General features: G+C 41.4%; 1 protein-coding gene across 1 annotated transcript in view; it reads right to left on the reverse strand.

Annotated features, from left to right (window-relative positions):
• Nucleotides 1-1,326: 1,326 nt before the first annotated feature.
• slc25a46 (solute carrier family 25 member 46) overlaps nt 1,327-20,544 on the reverse strand; it is a 56,901-nt gene continuing 37,683 nt past the window's right edge. The window contains exons 4-8 of the mRNA XM_038805122.1: nt 11,557-11,634; nt 9,577-9,677; nt 7,574-7,630; nt 3,969-4,026; nt 1,327-2,749 (exon numbers count right to left, since the gene is read on the reverse strand). Of these exons, the coding sequence (XP_038661050.1) occupies nt 2,171-2,749; nt 3,969-4,026; nt 7,574-7,630; nt 9,577-9,677; nt 11,557-11,634 (873 nt within the window). The 3' untranslated portion in view covers nt 1,327-2,170. The remainder of the gene's footprint in view (nt 2,750-3,968; nt 4,027-7,573; nt 7,631-9,576; nt 9,678-11,556; nt 11,635-20,544) is intronic.

The raw sequence follows: 20,544 nt of genomic DNA on the forward strand, positions 1-20,544 counted from the left end.
ACTAGTACTTTTTCTTCTCTAACTCACAAATGAGAGTTCTTCCTTGGAACAGATCAGGCGACCAATAATATCGCTCTCTCTTTACTTCATCCGTGCTCTCTACCTCCATTCAACTTATTTTAGAAGTCCTTCTTTAATTTTATCAAGAACCTCAGATGAGATTCTGGCTTGGCACAAATGAATGAAATGAAAATCTAATACTCTTAAGGACTGGCAAGATGTAAGGAATTCCTCTCATTTAGAAGAGGAGTGAATATGTACGGATATATTTTAACTGGATCGGAGAAATGTATTGAAGGCCACCCATACATAGTACTTTTGAAACTCTGGATTTTGTTTACAACAGAGGTAAGGTCTGTAGGTTGCAGCAGCCAATCTATCTGTACCTTGAAACTGCACCAGCTGGAGATAGCAATGTGAACTTGATTGAGGATGTACCTATCAGCAAAACTTCCATTATGCCTCTATCAGGTCAAGGCAAGTCATAGGATGGGTGATTTTACAAGCATAACAACTTTATACAATGTATTAGTTGTATATTGTTTGTACAGTTGCTAAAGTGCAGATGTCTTGTTAAAGCTGTAGAGTATAATTGTTCCACCATCTTGAAATAGTTAATATGAGGGTCAATTATGAAACTGCGAAATTAAATGTGTTGCAGAAATATGCTTGGGCAGTATATGATGTACTTATTTCCAAAATATTTCAGCTGTACTATTTGGAACTGGATCCAAGAATTTTCTTTCCACTGTTCAGGAATGTAAATATTGTTGTACTGTGTAACCAAACCCTTACTATTCCCAAGTTCAGTAAAAGGATTATATTTGAACATTTAAGTCCTCCTATTCTAGTGCCTCTGACTGATATTATCCCTCCTCTCTCGCAATTCCTTCTGAAGGTTATATTTCTCTATATCCTGTATTAAAATTATCCTAGAGAAGTTTGAGTCTGCCTTTTTTGGTTGGAGACATAATGAAGTTTTAAAGATGTAAAATTGTAATTAAACATTAATTACAAGCATACATAAATATCACCTTCTACTTTACCAATACTATTCTGCCCTGCCAACAATAGTGGCAAAATCAGTAGAAATGTTTAAAAGCTAATGTTTAGGGAAAACAATTATTTGTGATTCGATATTACGGTCATGAAAGCAAAGTGTGAACTGAGATGAAAGGATTGCAATGATTTATAATTTAGTGATAAAATTTAAATTACTGAAGTGGAGTAACAATTTTAAAGTTATTTCCTTGCATGATTTTACCTGAAGATGAGAGTTGTTTAAATTTGGACACGGATAATTGGATATTAAGTACAAAACCGATACCTTGAGAGTAACTGGCAATGTTGAATTTTTTTGTAGATCTTTCACAATTGCACACATATTACATGTAGCTACCATTCATGGAATTGACAAGAAATTCTTCCAGAAAAATAGCAAATAAACATATTTAAGCAGGGAATGGCGCTAGCAGACTGCATCAAGCTTCATTAACACATTATTTTATGGATCACACTGATATTATTTAAAGAGAACAAACTAAGCCATATTCGTGACATCTTGGCCCAAGCCATAAGGCATTGTCAATCAACATTTTAACAAGTAAATGAAAACATTGTGAATCACACCCAAAACTAAATTATGGCGGTTTTTCTTTTCTTACCATTTAAATAAATTCACAGACTGCAGAATTGGACTTCACCACAGCATTTTCGACACATTGTGTATTACAGAAAATAAATCTGACTGGAAAAATCTCCAATTACATGCAATAAGTTTGCTTTTAAAATTTCAGCTGATCAAAATTTGGAATTATGAAAAACTACTTTGAGGGAGTTGAAAGGAAAGAGGATCAAAATAATGGTTACAACTCACTTCCTTTGCTTAGTCTAATTTGTTTTGATGCGGCATTGTGTCAGAAAAATGATATTCCAAAAAGAGAACCATACCGAAAATAGCAAGAGCTTAATTTACATGACATTAAAACACACAAATCATGGGCACCTTTACAATTATCACAAACATTTCTTGTGATTTTTAAAATGAAGTGTTTATCACTTCAGGAATTTAATCTTAATAAGAGTGCATTTGATTACAGTGCTTCTAACATGCACTACAAAGATTCATAACATAGACTATTTGCAATAACATGACAGTCAAATTCCTGGATTAGGTAGCATTTTGCAACAAAGTAGAATATATAATTCTAGTAATCTGTAGTACAGCAGCGTGCAATGTGTATTGTACAAGAACTGCTCCAAAACCTTTATAGAAACCAAAGATACCTTCTTCTTTCTTGATTACATTAATGCAGTCCCTCATTCCTTCATACTGCGTGTTAATAGGAAGTACTTCAAACCCATGGTCTGTGTTGTCAATGATGGTGCGGGTTCCTTGAATATGAAGACGATGAAGTACTGTTTCTAATGGGTAAACCAAAACGTCAGCACAAAGATTTGCAACAAAACTAGCAATAAGTTCAGGAAAGTAAGCATCCAGCACAGTCTGTACAGAATTAGAAGCATCAGCTGGGTGCTGGTGTGGTGTCTTTTTCCGAAGAAGAAAGAGAATAAATTTCTGGATGATGGCACTGATGATATAATGGAGCACTCCATGTAAGACAGTTGGAACGACTAAAACTCCAAGAGGAAGCAGGCGCTTGCTATGAGGGACACCCATTCCCACCAGTCTGCATATACCTTCCTTCACACAATCTAATATTCCTGGATTGTCTTTTATAATTTCACTCTGGAAATAGAACAGACTAAAAGTTAGCAATTATTAAAATATTGCACATACATACATTTTTTACTAAATAAACCAATATCATTAGTTATCTTTTTAGTATTTCATTGTAGTTCACTATATTTTAATAATTGTATTTGGATAAGCAGTGTAAAGGGGGGAGGGGGCAATTTATAGAACCAACAGTAAATAAAATCATGAGGCAATTTAGAAAGGTTTGTGCTTTCATGCATTACTTTTGGCATGCATACATACAAAGCCATACCAAATTTCCTAGAGCACCTGTTCCAGGAGATGGTCAGTCAGCAGCTAGACAAAGTTGAGGAGAATAGCAGGTGGGTGACCTTTACAAAATAGGAAGAGGCACCAGTGTAGGAATCCTAAGAATATGACACTCAAACTGAGTGCTTCATACTGGCAACATATTGGGGAAATTAAAACAGATCTACAGCACTCTGAAGCAAATGACTATATTGGCACATCAAGGTATAGAAATGCAGTAGTCAGAGAAAATTTGATAGTTGAGTTGCAACTGCCAACTGTGAGTCCTGTTGGTATGTTGCCTCAGACCATCACTAAGCGTGTAGAACATCTTGGAAGGTGGGGACAGAACAGAATTCATGGTCCACATATGACATGTAAACTAAAAGGGCCGGCCCCACAGTCATAGTTTCAGGAGCTATGGAGAAAATTAAAGAGTAGAACCTCAAAAATGTAGTAATCTCTGGATCATTTCCAGGGTTGTGCGCTGGTGTGTGTAGGAATAGCAGCATTCAATACGTTAGCAGAATGGCAGAAGAAATGGCACGTGAAGGAACATTTCAGATTTCTGCCGCATTGAGACCTGAAGGGTATAAAATGCCCAAGCAAAAGAGGAGTTTTGGTGAGCTTCATTGGGCATGTAGAAGTCGAGGTGACGGAAGTTAGGGTGAGAATATGTGAAGAATTAATCTTTCGACTAGGCACTTTACACTCTTCAGAACTCAGCATAGAGTTCAACAATTTCAGAACCCAGCAATCCTGGAGGCACGTTAAACTAAGCAGATATAATTGACCGAATGACCTCCTTTGTACCTTATACTTCAGCGGATTCATGGTTATAATAATAAACAATCACTCTATCACCATTCCTCAAAATGTTAACAACTAACTATTAAGAAGGCAGTTATTTAATTAATTCAATGTGACCAATGCGTTTTGTTGACACAGAATGAAAATGTACCTGCACGGTCTCGATTAAACTAGCCGAATAAAAAGGCAATGCCACTGCACAGGTCAACCTGTAGGAAGTAAGTTTTCTTTTTTTAAAGTGTGCTTTTTAAAAAAACAATCTAACTAAAATTACTAAAGTTCATGACTATGTTTAAATCCACTAAAAATTACAACACATTTCAAATTATTCACTGCAATTTCAAGGGCAGGATTCTAAGATAGTAGGGAAACACAACAGCTTTAATTATCTATTAAATCCACAGCACTAACAACTTTAAAAAGGATTAAAATAATCTTTATTAGTATCACAAGTAGGCTTACAATGCAATGAAGTTACTGTGAAAATCCCCTAGTCGCCACACTCTGTCGCTTGCTCGGGTACACGGAGGGAGAATTCAGAATGTCCAATCCACCTAACAAGCACATCTCTCGGTACTTGTGGGAGAAAACCGAAGCACCTGGGTGAAACCCAAGCATACACGGGGAGAATGTGCAGACTCTACACAGGCAATAACTCAAGCCGGGAATTGAACCCGGGTCCCTGGCGTGTGAAGCAACGGTGGTACCCACTTTGCTACCGTGCTGCCCTCACTTTGCACACCCCATCGATGGTATTGGGAGAACTCAGTTTCTAATTTACACTGGGGAGGCAGTGGCATAGTGTAATATCAGTGGACTAGTAATCCAGAGACTCAGTCACGCTCTGGGGACACTGGTTCAAATCCCACCATGGCAAATGGTGAAATTTGAATTCAATAAAAATATTCTGGAATTAAACACCCAAAAGGTGACCATGAAACCATTGTTGATTGTCGCAAAAACCCATCTGGTTCACTAATGTCCTTTAGGGAAGGAAATCTGCCACCCTTACCTCGTTTGGCCTACGCGACTCCACATCCTCAGCAATGTGGTTGACTATTAAATGCCATCAGTAACGGGCAATAAATGCTGGCCCAGCCAGCGACGGCCACATCCCATGAACAAACAAAAAAAACTAATGGCAGATTTAGAATCTCATGCAAACAAGCCATGTTTGCAGAAAATAGTGAACAAGGAAGAGCTATTGAATCTGAGGATTCTGCTCACTTTGTCTGTTATTTGCCAAATCCTGTATAAACGAGTAGAGCAAGACAAATTAAATCTATTCCAGACAATTGTATGTCACAAGGGGGGAATATTAAGTAATGTGTGTACTTTTTAAAACAGCTAAAGAAGATAAGAGTTTAAGAGTTTTCATATTATTGATGGTTATTATGTCAATTGCTATGAAACAACAATAAACAAAGCAAATGGAAATGGAATACTAAATGATATATCTAGAACAATATGGTACAAGTCAGAGGGAGTCATGGCTCAAACAATTTGAACTCGCACCCAATGCTGATGTCTGAGACACAAGGGACATTCTACCGCAAGAGACAGTTCAGAATCATTAAACATATTCCTTATGCCAAAGAACAATGTTATGAGGGAAAGCTAGCAAACCAAGAACTTTTGTTTCAGAAGGAAGTGAAATTGAGTTGTGGAAGACGGTAAATGGTCGCCGTCTGTCCCTCAATTTGAGGATGATGTCTACTCAGGATTGCGAGTATCTGCTCTGGGTCTTTGTGTCGATTCTCGATCTGCGGATCTTTGGGAACATGGAGGTAAGACATTCCACGAGCTGTGCTGGATTCTCTTTCATTTCTTTCCTTCTCTGCTGTTGCTTTGCCTTATTCTTAAGGTGTTTGGTTGAGGCATGATGCAACTCGATGAACAAGTTATCATTTTGAACAAGTGGTGATCCGGATATGGTGTCCAGCCCATTGTAGTCAATTTTGTTATCACACAGCCTTGCCCATCATCCATTCAGATAATGAATGAGCCTGCTTCATGTCTCTTACTCAAGACAGCGCAATCATATAATCATGACGTAGTTACAGAACCACAAAAAAGTTTCTTGGGCATGTAAATCTTTGGAGCACAAACAATAGAGCCTCACAATTTACTGAGGCAACTGACTTTGGCAAGGTGAACAAAAGTGGAGTTTATGGTGTTCTAGATATTTTTCTTGGGTATATCAGGGAAAAGGACCATATCAGAGGTTCCTCTGGAAAGTGTGAAGCTACATGGTCTCTGGGAGGATTTTCTCAGGCATAAGCAGGCAATTAAGGAAAATGTGCATCAGGATTTTCCCTACTATGGACAAGAGAAAAATATCTTGATACTTTGCACAGCATGATTTATCTCTCTTCTTGAAGATGGTTACAATTGTTCTGAAGTACTTGAGCACCTTGTGGAAAACGCCAATTATGCCCAGAATTAATGCTGAGGAGTTTTAATTTAGCACACCAGAAACTGTTACACAACATCATTGTCCTCCTCTTGTTCTGAAGTTGGGGAAAGAGTTATTTTTCCTCCCAATCATAGGAAGAGTTCATGGAGGCTTGATGTGAGCAAAAACCAACCAGCTTTGAAGATCTCAGTTGGAAAACTATCAGGGCCAGAAACCTTATTGTTTTTCAGCTGTTTGTTTGCTTGTTGTAACTTTCCCATCGATGGTGGTTCATCTCACCACAGCGTACTTGTGACCCGGGGCCGGGATTGAATCTGGGTCCTCGGTGTTGTGAGGCAGCAGTGCTAACCATGGCTGAACTTCTTGTGGCCTCAGCTCTACTTCCTGTCTACCCCCTACACCCTTTGATGATATGAACAGCTTGGTATTCAATAATTTCAAGATTTTTGTTTGTACTCCCATGTATTGATATGCTTTGTGTGAAGACTTGCTTGAAATAGATTTAAACCTATTCCCCTTGCCTTACTATCACTATCAAATTTCAAGTAATGTCACAGATTTACATTTTAAAAAAATCGTTTACCAAAAAACAAAGTAAATCTGGAGAGATCCACCAATTTACCACCCATCATGACATACAAAGCTTATCTATATACCCACGGTCAATTGGATAAAATCCCCTTCACTCACAGGATGGCGTTTCTAGACTTAAGGATGACGGCAAGTTTGCACATTCTCCCCGTGTCTGTGTGGGTCTCACCCCCACAACCCAAAGATGTGCAGGGTAGGTGGATTAGCCATGCTAAATTGCCCCTCAATTGGAAAAATTAAAATAAGAAAGTTTTAAAAATAAAGTTCAGACATGATCTTACCAAATAGGTGAGCAGGTTAGAGGGGGAAAATGGCCTGCACACACACCTAATTTTTACGTTTGTGATAACACCAATTATAAAGTCTGGACAGACGAGCTAGGTGGGCCTAAAGAGCCTGTCTAATCTCCTTCTACTTTATGATCATTAGAGTTGAGCAGTCTTAGGAAGACTTTTTTGAACTGTTTCTATGCAGCTATAGTCAAGGAATTCTGGGAGCAAACATAATGATTAAATTCCACTTTTAATTTAAAAAATCAATGTCAATTGTCAAACCACATTGTGTAGCACATTAGAGCTAAATAATAGTATAAGTTCAGAGTACAAACCTATTGTTACCAGACAAAAATTAGCAAGCCTGATCATATATGCCTTAGACTGGAATTAGACTAGGTAACAGTCCCGATAACCCATAGCCATCAAGTTTCAAGAGATCAAATAAGAAATCACACAACTCTTGTTGCAACTTACCCTTTCAGTATAAGGTGTCCAGCTATTTGCTTTGGACTCCATTTATGGGAAACCTCTCTGCAACACAATAAAACCGTACAATAAAAACCTTACAAGTAAGACTTCCAAGCAGCATTTTGTGTAAAGCGGAGTGATAGCTAATCAGAAGTTCAGCTGCTGGTAAACTAAATGCAATCGTCTTCCCAATATAAACTCATAATATTACAATTTCTAGTTGAACAACCCAATCTTTAAGTTATAACTCATGGAATAAAAGTGAAAGTAGCAACACGGATATGAAATTGGCTAAGTGACAGGAACCAGTAAGTAGTGCTTAATAGATGATTTTTGGGCTGAAGGTAGGTTTAGTACAATTCTCCAGGGGTCAATATTAGAACATTCGCTTTCCTGATTTTTCTGAGTGACCTAGATCTTGTTGTACAGGGTATAATTTCAAAGCTTGCAGATGATATAAACCTTGGAAGCATCGTGAACTGTGAGGAAGATGGTGTAAAAGATAATGACAGAGACAAGTTGGAATAGGCAAAAAGGTGGCAGAAGAAATTTAATGTGAGGTGATTTAGTTGGTAGGAGGAACATGGTGAGACAACATAAAATAAAGGATACAATTCTAAAAGGGATGCAGGAACATGGTATCCAAGGTGTACATGTGCATACATCATGGAAGGTGGTAGGATGGATTGAGAGAACAGTTCATAAGCATACAGTATCCTGGGCTTCATTAATAGAGGCATAAGGTACAAGAGCAAGGAGGTTAGACACTTGTTTGGTCTCATCTGAAGTACTGTGTCTAGTCTTGGGCACTGCATTTCAGGAATGTGAAGGCATTGGAGTGTGCAAAAAGATGCACTAAGTTTTTCCAAGTGTGAGGATCTTCAGTTATCAAGATAGATTGAAGAGGTTAGGATGGTTTACCTTGGAGGAAAAGGCCAAGAGGAGATTTTAGAGACATATTTAAAATCATGAGGAGTCTGGACAGAGTAGATAGAGAGAAACTGTTCCCACTCATGAAAGGATCAAGAACGAGAGGGCACAAATTTAAAGTAACTTGTAAAAGAAGCAAAACCAATGTGAGAATGTTTTTCATGTGGTGAATGGTTCAGGTCTAAAATGCACCATCTGATGTCAATGTCTTATTAATTACATTAAGTTTTAATGACAATTACACTGAACAGGTGTTGGGTATTTGTACAACTATAAATGGCGGAAGTTGGGACAATGGGTGTTTTAATACTGTTAACTGTGAACCAAGTTAATAAACTTTCTCCAGCAAAGAAAACAGATGTGTCTTTGTTTTATTTCCTCAACTCACATGGATCCAGTTAACACCCGAGTGTGTATGGTGGATGCAGGTTCAATCATGGCATTCAAAAGGAATGAGACTGTTATTTGAAAAGGAACAATGTGCAGGGTTATTGGGAGAAGGTGGGAGAATGGCACTAAGTGAATTGCTCATTCACAATGAATGTAAACACAACGGGCTTGGTGAGCTCCTTCCGTACTGTAAAATGCTATATTGGAAAATAGGCAAAAAAACATTTCCTTACATTGGTTTTCCTCTTGGGAACATCATAGGAAAGAAACAATCATTTTCCCATATATATATACCAGCAACATGTTTTCCAATAAAGATTACCGACTATGTAGTAATAATAATAATCTTTATTTGTGTCACAAGTAGGCTTACATTAACACTGCAATGAAGTTACTGTGAAAATCTCCTAGTCGCCACACTCCGGCACCTGTTTAGGTGCACTGAGGGAGCATTCACAAGGTCCAATTCACCTACCAAGCATGTCTTTCGGGACTTGTGGAAGAAAACCGGAGCACCGGTAGGAAACCCACACAGACACAAGTGGGTCACATATAAATATATAAATTTACACGCGCGCACACACACGCACACACACAAATATATATACATACTAAATTTAAAAATAATCAGCCAATGATTCCGTAGAAATAGAATCTGTTTTCAGAAAGCACACACAGATGGGACCTACCTGGGAAGTGGTGTGAGTTCGCTGATGATGCCTTCAGTACCCAGTGCTATTCCTTGAACAATAAATGTACTTCCCATCCCTTTCCATAATCCTTTTAGGCCCTGCAAGTGCAAAATAGAAACAGACTGATTGCACTTCCTAGGTATTTACATTATTAATATTATTTATAATACAAATAGGATTGTATAAAAAATAAAATATGGATGTTAATCAAAAGTAAATAAGGGAAATGAAGAATTTTTACAAATGATAAACATTATTAGTACATTTCCTAAAACGCACTATTTTCTATTGTGCTGCCAGGCATTCATCACTTAGTGAGGTGCTGGGGAATAGAGAGAGAACTAGAAAGGGTTACAAACAGAAGTTGGTATTTTTAAACCAGAACACACCATGGCTTCCGACTTTTAAGCTCTGCTTCAATGTGCATTACACCCATGATTTGTAACTCTGTTTCTCTCCCCACAGGAAAAATGTTTATGAAAAATGTAAGCTGCAGAATACAATTTAAAATCAGGCAGGGGGGCATTGAAAAATCAAAGACAATGGAAACAAAACAAGATAACATTAAATGGAACCCATAAATCTTTTAAACTTATAAAAGGATAGTTGAGACGATGGTGCTGATTAGTAACAAAAATGGAAATCTTATTGCGAAGGCAGAGGGTATGACTTGGGTATTGCATCTGTCTCCATAGGAGGTTACATTTAATGCCAGAGTAAAGGAGATGAAATAACACAGAAAAAGATAACAAGAAGTTGCTAAATAGATTGGAATGACTCAAAGTTAACTGGTCCATCTGGAATGCACTCAAGGATAGAGATCGAAGAAATTGTGTTCACGACTTTCAATCCTCCTTGAATATTGGAATGGTGTCAGAAGACAGGAAGATTGCAAATGTTACACCCCTGTCCAAACCAGGGGAGAGAGATAAATATTGTCACGCACGTGGTCTAAAACCAGTGGTGGGAAACTACAAGAACACCACTGTCAAAGAAAAAAATAATTTTCATTTGTAGAACTATGGAATAATAAAGACATAGGTAGCATGGATCTCTTATCCAATTGATCGATTATCTCATCTGATCGAGTTTTCTGATGAAGTAACAGAGCTAGTTGATGACAGGAGTGAACATGTACATACATTTTCAAAAGGCATTTGATAATGTACCAGATAATAGACATGGGCTTCCCTAACCAACAGGAGTCAGTATTAGGACCACTGCTTGTTAACTATGTCTTGAGCAAAGATGGGAACAAATTCTTGAAATATGTACCACAGAACCTTCATGATCAATATATATCAGCCCAATGAAGAAGGAAGTGATACTAGATCTAGTACTGGGAAATGAAATGAGGTTAAATGGAGCATGTTTCAGTGGGAGAACATTTTAGTAATCTGGGCTAACTTCAGAGTTAAAAAGGAATCCGACCCAAGTGTATTTGAATAAAAAATGTGTTAGCAAAGCAGTAATTGAACAATGAGAGATGGTTCATGTACAGTGTAATCATATTCCTGTGAGGGGAAATGAAAGAGTTGCCAAAGTTCCACAGATGAATAAAGGTAGAGGTTCAAATGACAGAGAAAAGGAAATTTATAACAATCTTAATACATGAGAGAACCAAGCTTAATATAGAAAGTACAGAGATCTAAAAAAGGGATAAGAGAGGGAAACAACAAGAGTATGATAAAAGATCAGCAACTAACATTAAAGGGAATACAAAAGTATTCTAGAAATATAAATAATCAAAAAATAGTCAAAATAATGATGCATCTGACTAGGGACCAATAAGAAGATATTGGACAGGCAGAATGTAACATTCCAATGAAAGTTGGAACATATGTTTCTAAGAGTTTGGCTTGGGGGGGGAAAAAAGTGGGAAAATCAACAGAAGCAAGACGGCGTGTCAATTTTGGAGTTGAAGAGGGGCATGTGCAAAAATACAAATTCCATTTCTGCCTAATTGTAAAGACTTACCTGGGTTTTGCTGAAATGGTACATAATATTGACAACGGTGAACGGTGTGAGGTGATAATTTTTTGCATGATAGTTGACCTAGAATAAAAATAAGAGGTTAAAAATAATCAACCATAGTTTAACCCAAGATAACGAATCTTAAAAATTGTACAAATACAAACACTTTGATTCTCAAAAATAGCTTTGTGTTGTCAGTTTGCCAACACTTTCTCATTATAGACTTCGATGTCCACGTTCATAATGAAAATCTACCAAGTAAAAGTCTCTATCCTATATGCGCACAACTTGGCCACCAAATGATTTTACTCAACAACAAAAATCACTCAAATTGTTTTTATTTTGTTGACCTGCCATCCGCCATTCCCCCCCGGAACTTAAATTTCCAATGTTGAAAATAAGGGTTTGAATAAAAACAAACCAATACATATTTCACAACAAGCTAAACAGTTCATTTTAAATCTGAGACAAATAGATGTTTGTTAAACAAAGATATTAAGGGACATGGGCCAAAGGGATATAGAGTTAGGCCACAGATCAGCCATGATCTCATGGCTGGAGGGAGAATGGTGGGAGGGCATCAATCCTGCTAAAATGGACAATTTCACATTTTCCAGATTTTTGCCCACTCACTTAATCTATGTCCCTCGGTAGCCTCCTATGTTTTTTTAAATTTTCATTCATGGGATGTGGGCGTCACTGGCTTGGCCAGCATTTGCTGTCCATCCCGGAGGGCATTCAGAGTCAACCACATCGTGGTGAATCTGAAATCACATGCAGGCCAGACCAAGTAAGGGTGGCAGATTTTCTTCCCCAAAGGACATTTGAGAACAAGATGGGTTTTTCCGACAATCGATTCACGGTTTTTTATTTACCAACTGCCTGGTGGGATTCGAACCCGGGTCCCCAGAGCATTACCCATGGTCTCTGGATTCTTAGTCCAGTGACAATACCACTACACCACTGCCCTCCGCCCCCTCCTGTCCTCTTCACAATTTTCTTTCCAACCTATCTTTGTGTTGTCAGCAATACCTTCATTCAAGTCATTTATATAAATTGTAAAAAGTGAAGGGCCCAGCATTGATACCTGTGGCACACCACTCACCATATCTTGCCAATCAGAAAAAGACCCATTTATGCCAACCGCTTCCTGTTAGCTCACCTATCTTCAGTCCATATCAATATATTACTCCCTACACCATGAGCTTCCATTTTCCACAATAATCTTTGATGTGGTACGTTAGCAACTGTCTTCTGTAAATCTAAGTGCAGTACAATCATCGATTCCCCTTTATCCACAGAACATTTGACTCCTTCAAAGAACTCCAATAAATTGGTTATATGTGATTTCCCTTTCACAAAACCATATTGACTCTCACTGATTGCCTTAAATTTGTCCAAGTGCCCTGCTGTAACATTTTTAATACTGGCTTTGAATATTTTCCCAATGACAGATATTAGGCTAACTGGTTTCTATTATGCAGTCTAACTGTTATGCACCCAATATTTGAAGATGCATCATTCCTGTAGTTAAGACATCCGCTGGTGGGGATGTGGTGAGCAGTCACACAAAAGATGGCTCCCGCCACGGTACTTAGTTTTCCGCCATTTCTGTCCGATATTTGGCGGTTTTCTGGAGGAAATTGACGTAATTTGATAAAATAAGGCCCTCTTGTTTGAGCTATGTCCAGCAGAAGTAGTTCAAAGCAGACGTTGGGCGAGAGATCGTTGACAGAATAAAGCGTTCTTAGATCCCCATCTGGGGGAACATGGCAGCGACGACTGCTGAGTTTGTGGTCCCTCCATTGGACGCCCGAGAAGATGATTAGCTTCCTGGCGAATTTAGAAAGCAGCAGCAGGTAGTCCCCGAGGATCTGGAGAAGACAATGGAGGGGGCTTTGGCCCCAATTTGGGCGACTGTGTACAAGGTGGACTGGCGTATAGAAGGACATGGAGCGACGATTCAGAAGGTTGAGGCAGTGCTCTCCAACCACGGTGATCAGATTGCCTCCATGGAGGCAGAGAGGGCAGTGCTGGCAAAGGAGCGGAAGGCGCTAAAGGCCAAAACTGACGATCTGGAGAACCGCTCCAGACGGCAAAACTGGAGGTTGGGCTGCCGGAGGACCTAGAGGCTCCAATTATATTGAATTGGATTTATTGTCACGTGTTATAAGATAGAGTGAAAAGTATTGTTCTGCATACAGTCCAGACAGATTGTTCCATACATGTAAAAACATAGGACATACATAAATACACAATGTAAATATAGAGGCACAGTCATCGGGTGAGCATACGGAGTGTAGTACTACTCAGAAAAGACGATGCGAAAATAAATCAGTTCAATCCATAAGAGGGTCATTCAGAAGTCCGGCAACAGCGGGGAAGAAGCTGTTAGTGTGGGTCGGAAGGAGTGAATAAGCCGGGTGGGTGGGGTCCCGCTTTCCCAAGGCAGCGGAAGGTGCAGACAGAGTCAATGGATGGGAGGTGGGTTCACGTGACGGACTGGGCTCCGTTTACGATTCTGTAGATTGTTAGTCTTTGGCTGATTCTGTAAAAATCGGTTAGAGTCAATGTCGACATGCTGAATTCCTTAGTTTTCTGAGGAAGTTTACGTGGTTGTGCTTTCTTGGTTGTAGTATTGACGTGGGTGGACCAGGACAGATTGTCGGTGATATGCATACCTAGGAATTTGAAGCCGTCAACCGTCTCCACCTAGGCACTATTGATGCAGACCGGATTTGTACGATGCTTTGCTTCCTTAAGTCAATGACCAACTCTTTAGTATTGCTGACATTAAAGGGAGAGATTGTTGTCGTTCCACCACACCACTAGGTTCTCTATCTCCCTCCAGTACTCTGACTTATCGTTGTTCGAGATCTGACCCATGACGGTTGTGTCATCAGCAAACTTGCAGATGGAGTTGGAGCCAAATTTTGCCACACAGGGAGTAAAGTAGGGGTTAAGTACGCAGCCTTGCTGGACCCGGTATTGAGGACTATCGTGGAGGAGATGTTTATTCTTACTGATTGTAGTCTATGGGTCAGAAAGTGAAGGATCCAGTTGCAGACTAAGGAGCCAAGTCCTAGGCTTTGGAGTTTTGATATGAGCTTGGCTGGGATTATGGTGTTGAAGGCGGAGCTGTAGTCAATTATTAAGAGTCTGACGTAGAAGCCCTTAGAACATAGAACAGTACAGCACAGAACAGGCCCTTTGGCCCTCGATGTTGTGCCGAGCAATGATCACCCTACTCAAACCCACGTATCCACCCTATACCCGTAACCCAACAACCCACTTAACCTTACTTTTTAGGACACTACGGGCAATTTAGCATGGCCAATTCACCTAACCTGCACATCTTTGGACTGTGGGAGGAAACCGGAGCACCCAGAGGAAACCCACGCACACACGGGGAGGACGTGCAGACTCCGCACAGTGACCCAGCCGGAAATCGAACCTGGGACCCTGGAGCTGTGAAGCATTTATGCTAACCACCATGCTACCGTGCTGCTTGTTGTTGAGATGCTCCAGGAAGGGGTGTAGGGCCAGGGAGATGGCGTCAGCTGTGGACTAGTTGTGACGGTAGACAAATTGTAGTACATCAAGGCGTTCTGGGAGTACGGAGTTGATGTGTCTCATGATCAACCTCTCAAAGCACTTCATAATGATAGATGTCAAGGCCACCGGACGATAGCCGTTGAGCCACGTTGCCTGATTCTTTGGTAATGGCATATGGTGGTTTTCTTGATGCAGGTGGGAACCTTGATACCGAGTAGGGAGACGTTGAAGATATCCATGAACAAACCGCCAGGTGGTCCGCGCAGGATCTGAGCACACAGGGACCCCGTCAGTACCTGTTGCTTTCCGAGGGTTCACTTTCAAGGCCGATCCGACTTCAGAAGCTGTGAAGGTAGGTATGGGTGTGTCCGAGGCTGCTGGGGCAGTTGACAACAATTTGATAATTTCCTGCTTGAACCGAGTATAGAATGCATTCAGTTAATTGGGGAGGGGTGCACTGCTGCCGGAGATTCTACTCAGCTTTGCTTTGCAGCCCGTTATTGGTTGTGGCGAGGCTTAAACAACAACAGTCCATGTCATTAGCTTCTAGTTAATCTGATACCCATGGACTGTATGTCCAAGATGTTTGGAAAGTTGGTGGGTAAGGGGGTCTTTTCAATTCTTCCCGAGTTGGACCGTGCCCATAGATCACTGAGACAGAAACCCAGATCAGGGGAGCCACCTCAGATGATCATAGATTGGTTTCATCTTGGATAAGGAGTGGGTCCTGAGGTAGGCGAAGGACAACTGAGACTGTAGTTGGAGGGCCATGCCATCAGAATATATTAAGATATGGAGCAGAGCAAATAGAAACATATAGAAAATAGAAGGAGGTGGCCATTCAGCATTTCGCGCCTGCTCTGCCACTCATTATCGTAGCTGACCCTCAAGTTCCATACCCTGATCCGCCCCCCCCGTATCCCTTGATCCCTTCAGCCCCAAGAGCTATATTTAATTCCTTCTTGAAATTACACAATGTTTTAGCCTCAACTACTTTCTGTGGCAATGAATTCCACAGTCGCCACTCTCTGGGTGAATACATTTCTCCTCACCTCAGTCCTTAAAGGTATTCCCTTTATCCTCAAACTATGACCCCTAATTCTGGACTCCCCGACCACCGGGAACATTCTTTCTGAATCTACCCTGCCTGATCCTGGTAGAACATTATACGATTCTATGAGATCCCCTCTCACTCTTCTAAACTCTGTTGAGTATAATCCTAACTAACTTAGTCTCACCATCCCAGGAAACAGCTTGGTAAACCTTTGCTGCACTCCCTCCAGAACATCCTTCCTCAGATAAGGACACCCAAAACTGCATGCAGTACTCTAGGTGTGGCCTCACCAATGCCCTCTACAGTTGTAGTAAAATATCCCTATTCCTCCCCTCAAATTCTCGTACTGTGAAGGCCAACATACCATTTGCCTTCTATATTACTTGGGTACTTGCGTGCTTACTTTCAGTGACTGATGTACGAGGACACGTAGGTCCCGCTGAGTGTCCACCTCACTCAATTTACAACCATTCAAATAATAATCTGCATTCCTACTTTTGCTATCGAAGCAGATAATCTCACATTTATCCACATGACACTGCATCTGCCATGCATACGCCCACTCACTCAGCCTATCCAAATGGCCTCTGAAGCATCTCTGCATCTTCACAACTCACCCTTCCACTCAACTTTGTATCATCTGCAAATATGGAGATAATACATTTAGTTCCCTCGTCCAAATCACTGATATACAATGTGGACAGTTGGGGTCGTAGCACAGATCACTGCTGTACCCCACTAGTCACTGCCTGCCAATCGGAAAAAGACCTATTTTCTCCAACCTTTTGCTTCCTGTCTGCTAACCAGCTTTCTATCCATCTCAAGACACTACCTGCAATCCCATGTATTTTAACTTTGCATTGTAATCTGCTGGCGAAAAGGGTGTAACGTTTTAGAAGTACAAGGCCGTGCTGCACAGGAGAACGTGAGGTTTGGTTTTGAGGATGCAAATGAGTTTCCCAAGAAGCACAGACTGGGGGTCAACTAAAGTGCTTGAGGACTATGGAGTTTTTTGTTGTTCATTGTTAAGTTCATCTGTATTTATATCATGTCGGTGGTTTTTGTAATGTGGGAGAGGGCCTGGGATCGTTGGTGGCTGTTTGATTTTGGCGAAGTTGGGGATTGTATATTACACTATTGAGTTGTATTGTTTGGAGAGGGGGTTGGGTGTTGCTTTTCCTCTAAGGTTCTGTATTATAGTTTGATTTGGGCAGGGAGAGGGTGTTGATCATTAATATGTTGTGTCGTACATGCAGGTTCGAGATTTTGCCAGGAAGGAGATACAGAGCTACCCGGTGGAGCCGGCCTCCACATTCCTGGAGGAGGTGCTTACAACAGGAGGACTGGAGAAGGGGGTAGTGTCGGCGGATTATGTGGCTATTTTGAAAGAGGAGAAGGCACTGCTAGAAGGGATCAAGGCAAAATGGGAGGAAGAGTCGGGAGAAGGTATGGAGGGGGGGTTCTGGTGCGAGGTGCTCCGGACAGTGACCGCCCTCGGGAGGAAATATTCAGGATGTTGGACCAGCCAGGGTTGGAAACGGGTGCGGAGGCAGATGTTGTAGCCTTCGCCTCATTGATCGCCCGAAGGCGGATCCGTTGAGATGGAGAGCAACCTCTCCATCCTGTGCCTTGGCGTGGCGGGGGGACCTGCATAGCACAGGAACAGGTCCTTCGGCCCTCCAAGCCTGTGCTGACCATGCTGCCAATCTAAACTAAAATCTTCAACACTTCCTGGGTCCGTATCCCACTATTCCCATCCTATTCATGTATTTGTCAAGATGCCCCTTAAATGTCACTATCGTCCCTGCTTCCACCACCTCCTCCGGCAGCGAGTTCCAGGCACCCACTACCCTCTGTGTAAAAAACGTACCTCGTAGATCTCCTCTAAACCTTGCCCCTCGCACCTTAAACCTATGCCCCCTAGTAATTGATCCCTCTACCCTGGGAAAAAGCCTCTGACTATCCACTCTGTCTATGCCCCTCATAATTTTGTAGATCTCTATCAGATCGCCCCTCAACCTCCGTCGTTCCAGTGAGAACAAACCGAGTTTATTCAACCGCTCTTCATAGCTAATACCCTCCATACCAGGCAACATCTTGGTAAATCTCTTCTGCACCCTCTCGAAAGCCTCCACATCCTTCTGGTAGTGTGGCGACCAGAATTGAACACTATACTCCCAAGTGTGGCCTAACTAAAGTTCTATATAACTTGCAACATAACTTGCCAATTCTTATACTCAATGCCCCGGCCAATGAAGGCAAGCATGCTGTATGCCTTCTTGATTACCTTCTCCACCTGTGCTGCGCCTTTCAGTGACCTGTGGACCTGTACACCTAAATCTCTGACTTTCAATACTCTTTGAGGGTTCTACCATTCACTGTATAGTCCCTACCTGAATTAGACCTTCCAAAATGCATTACCTCACATCTGTCTGGATTAAACTCCATTTGCCATCTCTCCGCCCAAGTCTCCAAACGATCTAAATCCTGCTGTATCCTCCGACAGTCCTCATCGCTATCCGCAATTCCACCAACCTTTGTTTCGTCTGCAAACTTACTAATCAGACCTGTTACATTTTCCTCAAAATCATTTATATATACTAGGAACAGCAAAGGTCCCAGCACTGATCCCTGCGGAACATCACTAGTCACAGCCCTCCAATTAGAAAAGCACCCTTCCATTGCTACTCTCTACCTTCTATGACCTGGCCAGTTGGGGCTGATACAGCTGAAGGTGGTAGATAGAGCACATCTCACAAGGGCGAGGATAAGCCGGCTCTTTGAGGGGGTAGAAGATGTATGTGAATGTTGTGGGGGATCACGTTCATATGTTTTGCCCTGTCCAAAGCTGGAGGATTACTGGAAGGAGGTCTCTAAAGTGATGCACGTGAAACTGGACCCTGGCCCCCGGGAGGAAATATTCAGGATGTTGGACCAGCCAGGTTTGGAAACGGGTGCGGAGGCAGATGTTGTAGCCTTCGCCTTGTTGATCGCCTGAAGGCGGATCCGTTGAGATCGAGAGCAACCTCTTCATCCTGTGCCTTGGCGTGGCGGGGGGACCTGTTGGAATTCTTAACTCTTGAGACAGTGAAGTTTGAACTGAGGGGAAGGATTCTACAATTCAAGGGTGTTATTCATTATGCATTTTCATGAATTGGATAACATCGAACATTGGGGGGGGGTTATTGGGAGGGTTGGGGGGGGGGAGGGGGGCTGTCTGTATTAAGGGTGACTATGAGTGACTACGGATTCCTTTTTATTATTTGTTTATGTTAACATGCGGGCAGTTGTTTGGGGGTTTGGTGGGAGGATGGGATTGTTGTTGCTGATATGGGAATTGACATTATATTTGTTACAGATTATTGTTTATTGTCGGTGGGTGCAAATTTGGGAGAAAATGTGAAAAAGAATTTTAAAAATATTTATTTAAAAAATGTTATATTGACTTTGATTTTTACCCTGTGCGGGGGGCCACCATGCCAGCAGTACAAGTAGTTAATGGGAGCGGAGAAGGGGAGATGTCCCCGATCCCGTTTATACCCTGGAATGTGAGGGGGTTAAATGGACCAGTAAAATGGTCTTGGGTATTTGCACACGAGAAGTTTGAAGGTGGATGTTTACAGAAGACCCATTTAAGAATTAAGGATAAAATGAGGCTGCAACATGCAGAAAGGATGGATGGAGCAGGTATATCACTCAGGAAGGTGTGGTGGTCCGCAGTATTGATTAATAAGAGGGTGGCTTTTTCTGCATATTGATGGATCCAGGTGGAATCTACCTAATAGTCAGTGTGTTGTCAGCAGGCACACCGGTGATGCTGGTCAAGTGTATACACCGAGCTACGATGACACAGCCTTCATTAACAAGGTGCTGCAGTCTCTCCCAGATCTTGATTCTGATCAGCTAACTATGGGTAGGGACTTCAATTGTGTTTTGGATCCTTGACTAGATAGACTCCAAGACTTGGGACTCAATCTATCGGAGGTGGCGAAGGAGTTATTGGTGTTCATGGAACAGACGGGGGGTGCAGACCAGTGGAGATTTAAGTTTCCGAGGGATAATTAGTTCTTTTTTCACGTCCACTGGGTTTACTCCCCAACAGACTTCTTTGTGATGGCTAGATCTCTTTTCACTGGGGTGAAGGGGGTGGGTTACTTGGCAATCATGATATAGGATCGTGCTTTGCATTTTGTGGACCTGTTGTTGGAGCCAGGCTGCTCTCAAGAGACTCTCTTGGAGACTGGATGCACCGTTCCTCACGGATAAAAGTTGTGAGCGGTACCCTCTGCCACTGGGGAGTATGTAGAGTTCAACAGGGACAAGGTGGTCTTGCCATCCATGCTTTTAGTCGGCGAACCCGGATGATATTAGAACATCCCGTG

This window comes from Scyliorhinus canicula, chromosome 8, assembly GCF_902713615.1.
Source record: "Scyliorhinus canicula chromosome 8, sScyCan1.1, whole genome shotgun sequence".
Lineage (NCBI taxonomy): Eukaryota > Metazoa > Chordata > Chondrichthyes > Carcharhiniformes > Scyliorhinidae > Scyliorhinus > Scyliorhinus canicula.